Below are 14,264 nucleotides of genomic sequence, written 5' to 3'. Positions count from 1 at the left end.
GATCTCTCTTCTATTTTCTTGGCCACTATCAGCAAATTATTACACAAGACTTTGCTAGAAACCAAGCAGCTTCTCAGGCCTCTTTGCAGCCTCCCACCACTACATTCCAGAATTCCACCCCTGTTCCAACACCTGTTGCTACCCGGGCAAAGACATCGAATCGCTACAGCCCTGAGTCCCAGTCACAGTCTGTCCACCATCAGCGGCCAGGAGCTAGAGTGTCACCTGAAAATCTGTCTGACAAGTCCAGGGGAAGGTAACACATGTATTCAGTTTTACTGCAAATTTAATGCCCAGAGCTGATATGTATAAAATCTGATATTTATAAAATACAGTAACCTTGATGTAGATCAGACATAGAGGTATCTTTCTGTCCTTTTCTTTGGCAACATCTTTTTAGCACTGTTTTTGACAATTGCTTGGCTCCATAACATTGATTATAACTGTTCTACCTTCACTTCCTGTGCTTAGTTTCCAGTCTTTAGGGGGATGAAAACGTTTAATTACTTTAAATTGTCCATAATGACTCTGATAGTTCTAAGTCATCTTTTCGAGATCACCAGACATACTAAAAAGCATGTAACATACATAACTAGACATAAGTAGTTATGTAACAAACTGGAATGCAATTACATGTGTTGACTACTGCTTTACATGCATTAAGAGTACTTACCTGTCTCTGAATTATGGATGTAGACCTGGAAAATCCCCAGAGAGGAGTCATGTCTCTTCAGAGCCCTATGAGCCAATCTCGCCACCTCAGGTCCCAGTTGTACATGAGAAACAGGAAAATGTTCTTTTGCTTTCCCAAAGAACGGAGCCTACTGAACAGAGGTATGTGTAGAGCTGAATTTTAAAAACATAATTGTGGATCTTTGAGCTGCATAGAGTATTAAAGAGCAGTTTAAGTGATTTTCCTCTGGTGCCACAGGCGAGTAGTTTATCACTGTTGACCCCCTTTGTACTCCTCACAACCTGCTACTTGGGAGATGCTTTGGGAAGCCTGAGGGAAATATAATCTATACCAGTTCTGTCTCCAGTTTCTTGGTGCAAGCAGTGGGTTCTATGTCATATCTGATAGAAAGCACTATAACAAAACTCCTCGTTGGGTGTCAGTTCTGTAAAACTGAAGTGGTTTGGGAATAGGGACAATTTCTGCAGCTTGTATTAAATAATTCAGGCTTCTTCTGCATGCTTGGCTTCCTGGATACTGTCCTGGTGAAGTGTGGAAGAACCCAAGGCTTCCAATGCTTGTGACTCTAGAGCAGCTTATCTCATGAAATAGCATTAAGCTAAGGAGTTTCATTTCAGGGAGGTGTGAAGGTGGGGTGTCAGGAGGCCTGTGCCCAGGGGTGTCAGGCAGCCCTGTTTTCCAGGGCTAGTTGTCAGTCTCCAGATCTGCAGCATAAAACTACATGAGATCCTGGCAGACTGCGTCAGGGCTGGTGTCTTCAAATAGCTGGCAGATGCACATTGGAATGGACACTTCTGTCATTTGCTCTGCTGCCTGCTGAAGAAGGGGTAGCAACCAGCAGGCTCACCATATACTTATTTAAAGCTCATGCTGGTGAAATTGATTCTTTTCTTCTTTCACCCTTACCCTCTTCACTCTGCAGTTGCTGGCAGGGTTGTTACAGTCCAGGATGCAGGTTTAGCTGCATGCAAAATGATTTTCAGGAACGTGGCAGGGCAGGTCACATTTTTATGGGGTGGGGGTTTTAAATTAAAGCTGATTTGCTGGATTACTGCTGCTTAAACAAACTCAAGTGTTACAAGTGAACATACAGTTGATAATTTTTATCCACTTTTCAAAACAGTGTTAAGTCATTCGGGACCCTGGTATTAGCTTAGGTTTTTCACCTGAATATCTTCATGCTTTAGCTTGGATTTTTAGGGTTGTTTTTTCCCCTTAAAATTCTGTAGTTGAAATGCTACTGTTTTTATCATCTCTATAAACAGCCTAAACTTTGCACAGTCTAAGATCTGAAGATAAAGTCAGTTTGACATTTACTTCAGCCATTTTTTTACACTGTGACAGAAATTGTGTGCAGAAAGTGTGCCAGCCACTGTGAATGTAAAATTGGTAAGAGGTATGAAATACAGAACGTGGATCCCAGTCTGAATTTGTGCCGTAGAGCAAGAGTGACTAACTGACAGCTCTTGAGCCAAATTCCAGTCCATAAGGTTGTTTTACCTGGTTTCTAAGAATGCCTGAAATAGCTTATTTGCTTGGACCATCTGTGACAGGGTGGACAAGCAGACTTTAAAAGCAGTATGTCTTTTTAGTGGCATACTGGGGACAAGAGTGAGAAGATTGTAAATAGGAGCAGCTAGGATGAGTATTTGGGCTTCTAGCTTAAATATTTCTTCACATATTGATTCATGCTGCAAACTGCAGCCAGTGTGCACGTTGCAAGGCAGAAGTAGGCACCCCAGAGATAACTTCTAAGAACACCATGTGTATACCCCACTCCAGGCACAGAGAATGACATGGTCACTTTTTCTGTTACATGGACAAAGCAGATGTTCTTGGAGAGTCATTAGACTTGTGTAGTCCCCAGAAAACAGGCTGAGAAAAGAGTCTTAAAGTTCATGTGAATGTTAGTGGTTTCTGCCTGACTGCTTTTGGAAAGATTGAAATGTACATCTTGGAAAACGTTCTCTCTCATTGACACATGTTGGTCTTGGCAGGACTGACTCTCGCTCTCCAGGCAGTATAAGCTACCTGCCTTCGTTTTTCACCAAACTTGAGAACACTTCACCAATGGTAAAATCCAAGAAACAGGAGATATTTCGAAAGCTGAACTCATCTGGTGGAGGTGACTCTGACATGGGTATGCAGGACTTGCCTTTTCCCTGAACTTTTCCAGCTTAAGCTTTATGTGACTGCTATCCATAGGTGTCTGTCCCTGCGACAATGTCCCAACCTAAATGTTTCAAATAACACGTGTATGAGTATAAATCTATGAATAAAGAACAAATATGTAATAATTTGTGACCAAAGAAGTGGAATATTGTTAGATTTCCCTCACACACACTCTTTTTTTTTATTCTGGTGGATGTAGGACTTGTCACATTAAAGCTTTTTATCATTTAATTTGAGAGATGGAAATGGTTTCTCAAAACAATGGAAAAAAACCCCACATAATTAACTAAAGAATTGTTAAAACCTGACATTATTCTAGTTAACTTTGTAGTTTGTTTTATATCTTCCTTAGCTAGTACATATTTTCCTTTTTGGAAAGGTGTCTTGAAACAGAAAGTTTTGTGTTTCCTTGGTCTTTATGATTATGGCTGTTAAAAAGACCTATTTTACTATAGTTTCAGTAATGGATTCTGACATGGTAGAATATGATACTAGAACTGTAGCTTTGTTTTTTCTCTCAGAAACCCTAGCAGCACTTCATATCAAAATTATCATTAGTGAGAATTAAAGCTATTTGTGAACCCAGTACCTAATAGAGACTGTTTATTTCAAAGTAAATGCTCTTGAGTTGAGCAATAAATGAATCTCATTCTGAAAAACAAGCTGTGTCAGTAAGGGTTGCAGCACTGATCCCCATTGTGTGCACAATAGATTTTGCTCTGTTGAAACCTTGATATGCATGTTTGGCACACAAGCACACTTTCCATTGCTGCCAGCAGTCTTTTCATTTATATATTGAATTCTGTGTTACAGTTTAAAATCTTTATTCTCAAATTGGTCATCATACAGGTAATGTTTAAAACTCCAGCTTAGCAAACCAAATGCAGCTTAGCATTTTAAAGCATTTAGATTGTGAAATTTCACAGTCACGTTACTTTCTGAAGTAACAGCCATGATCATACTTTTACCCTGGTATTGATCATTTTCCTGAGAAGACATAGGTGTACATTCATCCTAGAACACTGAGAAAGGAAAAGTGAACACTGAAAAGAGTTCAAAAGTAGTTACACCTTGTGCATTAGGACTAGAAACAACTACTTACAGTGATTGTCAGTACTGAGAAACTCAATGAAATGTTATGTTTGAATTGCAGCAACTGCTCAGCCAGGGACTGAAATATTTAATTTGCCAGCAGTCACTACCTCAGGTAAGTCTTTCAGTAAAGAAAAAACAACATATGGTTCTGAAAAGGTAAATCCATGTCACATCTTTCATCTGTATGCTTTGGGGAGTCCAGTAAATGAGGAAGATGATGAAAATGTAAAAGGTAATACCCTACATGAAAACTTGTTTCCTGTATTGTAGGGAAAAGCAAAATGACCAAAGGAAGCTTCAAAAATATTTAAATGGGATCTTAAGCAGGAGTGATTTATTTATGTATGCTCTGCAAATCTTACACAGGGAAATTGGTTAGCATCTCACTTAAATAGAATTTAAATATAGTGTAGTTGAGCTTATTGCATCAAATGCAATTTACTTTATAAACTGGGGTATTTAAAATACTCCTGATTTTTGTTTTTTCCTGTGATGAATACATAATAAACCCCCTCAACTTTTTATGAGATGAGGAAATTAAATATAACCTATACTTTTACTATGTTAAAGAGGAAAGTGAGGCAGAGAATTGAATGGAAAGGTGGGAGAGAAGAGCTGCTATATCTGAATCTTGAGTTGTAACACAGATTGACTTTATGTGATTTTGGCCAGTCACTGCCCCTTCTGGTACAGTGCTTCTGTCTTCTAAATGGAGAAGTACTGATCTGCATTAATTTAGATGGAAGAGAAGCTTCTGCAATAAAAAATTGCCACATATCACAATTCATAAGCCAAATTAGTATGGATTATTAATGAGAGAAGCATTCTTCTGGTCTTTTGTCTTAAACTGAATCATAGCTGCAGATTTTACTTAATATGCTATCACAATCAGCATGCTCAGCTTCCTTTGCTATGTAAAAAAACCTCAACCCACAAAACACACAGTAAGATTTATATCCTCCCCCCCCCCGCCCCCCTTTCTGCCTCTCTCAAACCTTTTCCCAAATCCCATTGTAATTTCTCCGAGATACGTTTTTTGCCTCCCCTCCCACCTTTCCCTGTATGTTTTCTTTTATCTCCCAGGTGCAGTCAGTTCTAGGGGTCATTCCTTTGCAGATCCTGCCAGTAATCTGGGTCTGGAAGACATTATTAGGAAAGCATTGATGGGAAACTTTGATGACAAGAGCGAAGAGCATGGAGTTGTAATGACACAATCTATTGCGGTAGTACCCGGCAGTTCCAGTGCTGCAGTATCAGCAAGTAATGAGACTCGTAGGGAGGAAGCTAACCCATCACCAAATTCAGGTGGGTCATTGCAACTGCTAAATATTTCATGGACTTAAAATAAAAATTAAGAGTTTGAATAAACATGGTATCACTGAAAATCAGTGGTTTTCCTCTGGAAAGCGGAGGTAGTTTTTCCATTCCCTTTAGTGGTGCTGGCTTTCACAATGGTGCTGGAGAATTCAGGAGCATTATCCAGTATTTCTTGGAGAATGACTACAGTGATGAAACACAGAAGAGATAACAGGATGTGTATTAGATACCTGAAGCATGTCAGTGGTTTGATGTTCACCTATAAGGAACATGTACCAGCAGGAGCTTGAACTGAAAATATCTCACTTGTAAACATGGAACTGTAACTTTGTTGTGATAAGAACAGGGATTTTCTAGCGACACTGTTAGAAGATTAGGTCACTAATTGAGGTAAATTAGCATTCCAGAAGGCACCAGTGTGAAACTCCTGTTTTTTGGTACATGGTAATATATAGAAACAAACACAGAGGCTAAATTCCAGCATAACATCTTTGTAAAGTCTATCCTGTCTGTTTCCAGGAGGGGGCAAGCAGAAGCTCATCAGCAAGTCGAATAATAGGAAGTCAAAATCTCCAATTCCTGGACAGGGGTATTTGGGAACTGAAAGACCTTCTTCTGTCTCATCTGTACATTCAGAAGGGGACTACCACAGGCAGACTCCAGTGTGGGCCTGGGAAGATAGGCCTTCATCAACAGGTGAGAAATGGGTTTCTTTCCTACATTGGTCAGGACCTCACAGCATATGAGGAATTTCAGAAATAACAGATTTGCTGTGACTTGTCACAACCAAACCCAGACTGTCTTTCAGATATGGGTCTCTTGGGAACAGCTTATGGTTTTGACTTGGAGAAACTGTCTTTTATTCAGGTTCAACACAGTTTCCCTACAACCCGTTGACGATGAGGATGCTCAGCAGTACACCGCCAACATCCATTGCGTGTGCCCCACCGTCCATGAGCCAAGCAACCACTCACCAACAGAACAGGATATGGGAGCGAGAGCCTGCACCACTGCTTTCAGCACAATATGAAACTCTGTCTGACAGTGATGACTGAACTATGCAGATTCTTTTTGTTTTTTATTTGCGGGTCAAAACAAGAAATCTATTTTTGACTTGTGCCCATAGAGACTTTCCAAGAGAGCAAGGGCCACACAATGAAGAATTGGAGAGTCCGTTAAATGCCTTCTGCACAGGCCATGTGTTGGAGGATTGCTAACAAGAAGGTTGACTTACTAAAGATAAATATGTAAAGAGTTTTTAAAAAATGTGGACTATTCCTGTTCTACATCTATTTGTAAAGAAAACCTTAATGTCTTTAAATCATTCTTCTGTAAATAGAGAGTACTTTTTGCAGTGTTTTTTCCCTTGCTATAGTATCTGGTGTACTTATGTTCAAATCATTGCCTAAACTTTGGGGGTCATTTTGTAATTTTTTTGTTTTTTAAGCATTTTCTCCAGTGTAGAGTACTCTTCATAACCCTAGCCTCCCTTCCAGCCTAGCCTAACCCTAACCTAGCCTCCCAACCAGCCTAGCATCATTGCCCAGTTAATGCCAGGCCACTTCTTGCAGGCATTGTGCTTTTATATCATGTTTTTTTTTCCCTAGACACACTTTCTCAGTGGTGATCAAGCTCTTGTGAAAATGTTGATTTTTAAGACTGACCCCTTACTGAATTCTGTACATTACCATAGGCCGGTTCGCTGGAATAAGATGATATATTTCTTTGAATTTTAAATTCTGCCACATTGTAAATTTTTTGGTGCAGTTGGTTTTATTTAGCAACACTGCAGAACTATTATTGCATGGGTATGTTATGGTTCATTTTTAAAAGGATATAAAAAAAACAAAGAACAGCTTCTGGAGGCATACCTCACTTCTGCACACTGGGAATTTTAACGGTGCCCCAAAAGCCTATCTTAAGTGTTTTCTGTTTCTGCATTGTATGCAGTCAATACAGGCTACTAAATTTTACTGTCATATTTAACCACAGCAAATGGCTTATCTGAATAGAGGCTCTGGGTGGGTTGATAAATCCTTTAAGAAGAAAAACCTCTACATCCCAAGTTTAAATAAAACAAAATGCTTTTATAGAATAAGTGAACAACACATGAGTCAACTACTTGGCTTCTGTTACAACCGGTTTGAAATAGGTACTGTGATTTTTACCTTCCTCCAGGCTGATTTTAAAATCTTTATGTAATAATTATTTTAAAGTCTGCATCCCCCTCCCTGGCCCTGTAAGCAAGCTTTTGGTTGAAGTCCTTACGGATGCTTGGCTTAACTCCTAAAGTGTGCAATACTTGTTAGGGTGATTTTTAAATTGTATATGGTACTAGGAGAGTCTCCTTAATCACTCATCTATCAATGCCTGCTATGATATGCTTGTAGCTCATGTATACATGCATCTGGTTAGTGATACCACAGGGTGTCCTGACATCCATCTTCAAAAGCATCTTATTTTTTGCTGCACTGACCTCAGGAAGTGAATTTGAATCTTCCAGGGTAGAAGGACTGATTTACAGATAGCACTGAGCTGGGGGGTGGCACCATTTGTCAGATTCCAAACTGCTTTTGCATCTCATCCATGAACAGAGTCTTTGCCTTGAAGTTATTTTCCACTCAGATTATGTTTAATTTAACCCTGTATTTGCAACACATTGTCTGGAAGGTGAATGCAGCTGTGGAAGTTTTACATCTTCCAGAAGGACTGTAAGGTGCAGTTACAAACAGCAAGTACAGAACTACTTATGAATACAAATTCACTTTGAGTGCTTGGGAAGAAAGCCTTTTTACCAAGTGTGGGAGGGATCCAAAGCAACTCATTTGGAAACTTGACACTGTGTTGCAAATACAGAATTATTTTGCTACTTTAAAGGCTGTATCAGAGTAGGTCAGTTGGCAGTCTTAAGTCTCCTTCCAGTCTTTTCTCTAAGAAAGACTTTTCTCACCTTCCCATCCTTCTGGCAAGTGAAGTCTTCATCTTGTTTGTAGACCTGTGCTCTTATTTTAACTTTTCTGTTCCCACAGCAACAGATACTGGAACACAAGTTGCTCTGCCCTTTTTGTAGATCTAAATTTGGAATGGAGAGTTCAGTTCCATTCTAAACCTCACTCATTGTCACTTTCCTAGTGTAACAAATACAATGTGAAAGAGGCATGTACAGACAAATGTCTTTGCTAACTGTAAGTATAGCATGTTCATTGCAAAGCTTCATGTTATTGCTGCTGCAGCAGCAAGATTCCCAAAGTAGGATAGTCACTTTCTCCTAAGATACAGCTTGAGTGGCATTTGCACATAAAATGTTGCTGCTTTTTTGTTTGTTATCCAAGTTCTAACTTCTCCAGTGTAAAAACCTCTCCAGAGCCTAAGTTAGGGTTTACCACAATTCCAGTAATCTTCAAGTATGGAATTACATCTGCCCTGTTTCAAACAGGAAGGTGTTTGTAAGTCATGTTTACAAAGTGTAGTTTACTACAAATTTTTAACTGATTTCTGATCAGCGCTTTCACAATGCTTCATCTTGGTATGTTTCGTGATTCTGATATGAAATCATTTAAGACTTGAAAAACCCATGCATCATAAAACAACTTTATTTTTTTCCACACAATGTCTTCAGTAGACAGTGACTTCTGGATTCAGACCAATCAATAAAGGGGATCAGTTCTCCATCTGCCTTTCCTGTGTCTCCCTCTTGTTTTACAGCATCAAGTTATGAGAACAGGCAAAAAACACTTCCCTTAGGGAGTGCTGCAGGGTTCCCAGTTGATACTGCTGGAGTGGCTACGGTCTGCCACTTCAAAAACAGAACCCAGAACTTTGGTACTAGTGTGTCAGAGCCTTTCTGTTAGTACAAGCATGCCTGTAACAGCTGTATTTTTACTTCCTAGCTTGCTGAGAACAAAACTGTACATGTGACTTAAGTTCTTCCAGCTTCAGTGAACATCTGCTCTGGAAAACCTGCATGCTGCCTCTTAGCTCAAAGTTAAACAGAGCTGAAGCCACTAATGCTACTGTAAGTAAACTAATGATAATGCAATTAACATTAAGGGTTGTACCAACCAGCTGAAGTTCTTAAAAATGAGCTGTTAAATTAATGCTTGGTTAGTAATAGAATTAGTTAGTTTTATTCCATCCTAGCTAAATACACATTTGCTATCTTCTGGTTTAATTCTTTAACATTAGGCCTCCCTGCAGCACAGAACTGAACTATTCTGTTATATGAGTGGGCTGTTCATTCTAAAGTCACATGTAGTTCACAGACCTGATGGTTTGTACCTACCACCTTTTCCACCAGGAGCCTCGCCATTCTAGCACTGACTTATACAGGAGAGGAGGCCAGTTTTGGCACTCACTGTGCTCTTGACTGGTGTAAGGTGGCAGAGCGATTCATTTCTGACAACAGCTCTGCCTGGTAACATAGTCTGACCCCTCCTAACAGAGCACATGTTCCATCTTTGGATGCTAAATGCTTTGAAGAAAAACATTTGATCTTCAGGCAACCTGGTTGAAAAGGATCTGGAGGTACAGCTCTGTCCTAGTACAGGTATAGCCTGAGAAATGCGCTACTGAAGTTAATAAACACTGAATTGCAGCACTGACACAAGCACACCCTGCTGTGGTAGCCAGCATGTAGAGTGAGACAATTCCTGCCTGTTCTTTTTCAGGACTTAGCTTTAGTACACCCATGGTTTGAAACTGAATACCTCTGTGAATAGTCTGGAGTAGCAAATACTCTTTAAGTGCCAGTAGTACTATCAGGCTAGATTTCTGCTTTGCTCCCAGTCCAGACCAAGTTAAATCACTAGCATAGTAGCTCACTAACCATAGACTACACCACAGATCTACAGAGTTAAGATTTCACAACTTTATTTTAGGCTAAGTTGTTGGGTAATAGCAGCCCTTCTTGTTACGTAGTCCTTAAACTCCTTGCTGTTCCCCTGGAGCATTGCACCAAGGCTGCTTGTACTGACCAGCCCTTGCTGCCATTGGCCATCTCATGGCCGGACTCTGGCCAAGCTTACTTGGAGCCCTTTCTCCTCTTAGCCAGCTCAGCTAGTTCTTCCTGGATATGCTGAACAGAAGCAACATCTCCCTTCTGTTGTGCCTGCTTGAGAGCTTCTTTGTACACTTGTTTTGCTTGCAGAAAGTCCTCTGTATCAAGAGGAAAAAGAGGCATTTTCAAAGTCCCAAAGGAGAAGCAAAGACTACTGGAACACATCAAGACCTAGGGAGGTTCACAGAACATCCAGCACTGGGTGCCAATTATGAGAGCAAGCCAGTAGCAATGATGATGGAACAAACTGCTGCTTCAGCATTAAAATTTAGAAACAAATCTCCAGCATGTTTTCTCTTCCTCTGAAACCAGTTACTGCACATACAGGACATGGGAGACAAGATCCCTTGGCAACCTTTTGAGTCAGATGCACCAGTACTGCATTTATCTTGGATAGGATCCTTCAGCAGCTGAATTCCATTTGAACACCACACAGGTTGCTACACAAAGTCAGCAGAACTGCTGCTTAAACTACAAATAGCAACACAAAAATAACACTACACTTTGCTCCTACAATACAGGTGTCTGCGGTCAGCACAAGCACAGTGACAGAAGCCAGATATTTATGTACCTACCTTTGTGCATCAGAATTGCTGCCAGGTTGTTCAACACCATGTGCTCCTCAGGGTGTTGAGTTTCCTTTGCCAGCTCTGCTGCCCTCTTCACATAGGAGTATGCCTCATCGTGGTGACCCTGGGCATCCAGTACAGTCGCCAAGTCACTCATCAGGACCACAGTCTGCATCAGGACAGAAAAGGAAACCTCAGAGCAAGACCTGTGTAGGGCATCACAAGCACCACCATCATACTCCCATCACACTAGTAAAAGCAGTCATTTCCCAGAGAAGCTTTCAGTAAGAAAGTGTCTTGTATTTCTATATTAACATGCTGCATGCTCATTCTTCCTGGCAAGAAAGCTGATCCCAATTCAGTGCTATGTATGGCTGATACCAGCAAAGCTGCTTTTAAGGCTGCCTCATTCCCTGGGAGCTTAGGTTTCTTTCCCTAGTCGTCCATTATACAAGTCACCTGTGCATGAGTCTCTCCCTGAACATCTTTTGATATCTGCAGAGCCTTCTCATACATTTTTTGGGCCGCTGGGAGCTGGTTAATGTTTAGGAGATAGCGAGCATAGGAGTCTAGGCTCATCCCAAGCAAGAGGCGGGTATTGGCCTTTTCTTCAGCTGCAAATAGAGAGGAGTGGAAGTGATCACTTCTACAAGATCAAGCACAAGTCTCCATCCTACAAGAGCAGGAAACTCATGCAGTGTGAAGACAGTGGATTGACATGAAGATGGTGCTTAGGCAATATGGAAAGAAACATCTATGTGAGGCAAATGGAGAAAAGATAATGAGAAGCCTTTGGCAGACAAGGCAGTCCTACCTGGTAAGACGTCCTCAGGCAAGTCCTTCTGCTTGGCAATCTTCTCCTCTAAGGTCAGGATGCAGAACTCATAGCCAGCCAGGGCTAATTTGTGCCTGCAAAGTGCAGCAACTGAGCAAAGCAAAGCAAAGCTCCTTCAATCCCTGAAGGGATGGATGTGAACACCTTCAATCCCTCATTCTACAGGGCCTGCAAGACAACTTTTCCCCTTCACAGGACCCTTTTTGCCCTCTGTGCAGAGGTGGAAAGGGCCCCTCTTCCCCCCAAACAAGGCCAGCTAAGGCAACCCGTGGCCAATGCACCACGGAAAAACAAAACTACAAGTTACTAGCCACTAACTGCTTCAAATCCACACCTCACAGGAAAGAAGGCTTTTAAGTGATGTTTCTCTGGCTACTTCTGCCCTAAGAGGGGCAGGTCCTAACAGCAATCTGTGGCAAACCCTGCTACACGACTACACGTAGCTACATAGCTACAGACTGTGAGTAGGCAAATACCATGCCTGTGGGAACCTTTATGCTGATGGCATCTTGTCACATCAAAGCTTCCTCAGGCTCTGTTCTCTGATACCACTGTCACTCTGAAGCTGAGATGAAAGCAAAAGATGCCTTTAGCAAGCAACTCACTGTTTTTGAGCAGCATAGATACTGGCCAGCTTGAGGGACATCTCAAGGATTGCATTGTCATCCTGCCAGGAGGACACACAATGCAACTGTTATTCTTTTTGCATCTCCCCAGTAGAAACATTACTTTGTCAGAGTACAAGTTTAGACTTAAAAATCCCCCTCCTTTTCTCTCCAGAGCTACCATCCAGTAAAGGAAGTTCCTGAGAAGCCAGCAAGCTCATAGCTAGTATTGCAAATTTCCAGCAGGAGGTATTACAGCACAAGAAATAGACCAAAGAGACATGCACCACTGTTAAAACTTCCAGCTGAAAGCCTTTATCAGAAGAACATACCTCTTTCGTGTCCCCTGAGAGCAAATAGCTCATACTTGCTTTGTAGAGTTTTTCTGCCTGAAATGAGAATTTTGAAGAGAACATTGGGGAATGATGGCACTTAAAAGATCTCTACCCTTTACAAAGGCAGACTACTGGGAAAACCTGTCTTACAGTTTGTGGCATTTACATTGTACATCAGTGTTAGGTAGAAGTGAAAAGCTAACCAGAGCCCAACATGCTAACACCTAGCAGGTCCTTTCAGTTTCTACTTTAGGATTGCTACATCAGTCATGAGTATACCACGTCTTTGTGCCTTCATGGCTGTCCCAAGTTCATCTCGGGACAGTCATCTAAGTGCTTCACTGCAGCATTTGACAGTAAGAAGTATTCCTTTCCTTCAGCACCATGCTGAAGCTCAGAAACTTATCTGCAAAGGCATTTTTCTTGGCAGAACATGCTCTACAGCACTGCAGTTTCAAGGCAGATCACTCCGCTTTTTACTGGAAGGCCTCTGCCTCACAACTCAGCCCCTGCACAAGATGTCAGCCTCAAAATTCAGAGGGTAAAAACCAGAGTTACTCACATTATCCAGCTGTCCCTGCATGAAGGCCACGTTTGCCATCTGGAAGAGACGGAGAGTGCTGAAGGGCCACAAAGACTGCAGAGACTTGCCTCACTAAGTAAAACTGCTTTTCCTTCTATCTACAGCTCCACCACAGCCCCCGAACTACCGGAAGTAGTTCCCCGAAGGGAACTCAGAGCCCCACAGCACCTTCCAGCGTGAACCAGACACTACACAGCGTGGTCCCTGCCAGCCCCCCAAGCCTCACCATGCTGTAGGTGTAGATAATGGCTTTCCTGTTCTCCGACTGGTGCGACAGCCGCAGGGCTTCGTGCAGAAGCTTCTCGGCCTCCCCCAGCTCACCCTTCATGACGCTGAGCTGCGGAGACACAGGGCAAAGCCGGGGGGCAGCTCACGGGCCAGAGCCCCCGCTGAGCTAACACCCGCCATGGCCGCGGCCCTGCAGGGGACGGCGCCTCACCTTGGCTCTCTTCAGCAGGAGGATAATGGCGTCCTCGCCGTCCTCCTCAGCGTCCCTGGGGAAGAGGGAGAAGGCTGCGGGCCGAAGGTGACCGCCACATGGCCACACACCGCCGCGACCCGCAACCCGAGGCCCGCCTCACCTCCCAGGAAGGTCAGAGCACCTCCGACCGGCCGGGCCCATCGCCACCGCTCAAACCCCGTCCTGCCGCTGCTCTCTTCCCCGCGGGCCTCGCCGCGCCAGGCGGCCCGGGGTGGCCGGAGCCCCGCGGGGTAACGCCGGGCAGACAAGCGACACAGGGCTCGCGGCAGCGCGGCCCCCAGCATCGTCCCCCGCGGGCCCTTTAAGAGCTCGCACTAGCCACGTGATGTGCGCCTTGCGTCACGTGGGGCAAAGGGCGCTTGTTGCTATGGAGACGCGGCTTCATGGCGGTGCAGGTACAGGTAGGCCAGGCCCCAGGGCCGCTGTCTCATAACCGGCCGCTCTAAATAGCTCCGACGCCGCTCTGCCGTAACGAGGGAGCCTCCGGGGACCGCGGCTGGGAGTGGCGGTGCTGGCTGGACT

General features: G+C 42.9%; 2 protein-coding genes across 3 annotated transcripts in view; one reads left to right on the top strand and one right to left on the bottom strand.

The window, feature by feature from the left end:
* Window positions 1-8,949, top strand: part of NCOR1 (nuclear receptor corepressor 1) — a 67,631-nt gene extending 58,682 nt beyond the window's left edge. The window contains exons 40-46 of the mRNA XM_061363556.1: window positions 33-256; window positions 697-834; window positions 2,692-2,834; window positions 4,020-4,073; window positions 5,045-5,266; window positions 5,798-5,974; window positions 6,146-8,949. Of these exons, the coding sequence (XP_061219540.1) occupies window positions 33-256; window positions 697-834; window positions 2,692-2,834; window positions 4,020-4,073; window positions 5,045-5,266; window positions 5,798-5,974; window positions 6,146-6,333 (1,146 nt within the window). The 3' untranslated portion in view covers window positions 6,334-8,949. The remainder of the gene's footprint in view (window positions 1-32; window positions 257-696; window positions 835-2,691; window positions 2,835-4,019; window positions 4,074-5,044; window positions 5,267-5,797; window positions 5,975-6,145) is intronic.
* On the bottom strand, window positions 3,771-14,043 carry TTC19 (tetratricopeptide repeat domain 19). Of its 2 annotated transcripts, none has more exons than XM_061363554.1 (10): window positions 13,843-14,043; window positions 13,701-13,774; window positions 13,488-13,598; window positions 13,241-13,279; window positions 12,676-12,732; window positions 12,344-12,405; window positions 11,718-11,812; window positions 11,363-11,517; window positions 10,910-11,072; window positions 3,771-3,888 (listed from the first exon to the last, which is right to left on the bottom strand). In XM_061363554.1, exons 1-10 carry the CDS (start codon window positions 14,024-14,026, stop codon window positions 3,881-3,883), a joined length of 948 nt encoding a protein of 315 aa, XP_061219538.1. In that variant the 5' UTR covers window positions 14,027-14,043; the 3' UTR covers window positions 3,771-3,880. The 2 variants fall into 2 exon arrangements, with proteins under 2 accessions (XP_061219538.1, XP_061219537.1); XM_061363553.1 differs by lacking the exon at window positions 3,771-3,888 and adding an exon at window positions 10,131-10,432 and having other exon boundaries at window positions 13,843-14,041.
* Window positions 14,044-14,264: the final 221 nt, after the last annotated feature.

This window comes from Neopsephotus bourkii, unplaced genomic scaffold (assembly GCF_033783945.1).
Source record: "Neopsephotus bourkii isolate Nb327-2 ecotype Australia unplaced genomic scaffold, CSIRO-AGI_Nbou_v1 NB_1154, whole genome shotgun sequence".
Taxonomy (NCBI): Eukaryota; Metazoa; Chordata; class Aves; order Psittaciformes; family Psittacidae; genus Neopsephotus; species Neopsephotus bourkii.
The sequence above is the reverse complement of the archived record's forward strand: the minus strand, read 5'-3'. Positions and strand labels throughout refer to the sequence as shown.

What these genes read in the sequence shown, in the direction of transcription:
- TTC19 (XM_061363553.1), bottom strand. Translation starts at nt 14,026, where the DNA reads ATGCTGGGGGCCGCGCTGCCGCGAGCCCTGTGTCGCTTGTCTGCCCGG. An exon ending in TTATCTACACCTACAGCATG is followed by an intron (nt 13,280 to 13,487) that starts GTGAGGCTTGGG and finishes CGTCTCTTCCAG; the next exon opens with ATGGCAAACGTGGCCTTCAT. An exon ending in AGCAATTCTGATGCACAAAG is followed by an intron (nt 10,433 to 10,909) that starts GTAGGTACATAA and finishes CTCTTGATACAG; the next exon opens with AGGACTTTCTGCAAGCAAAA.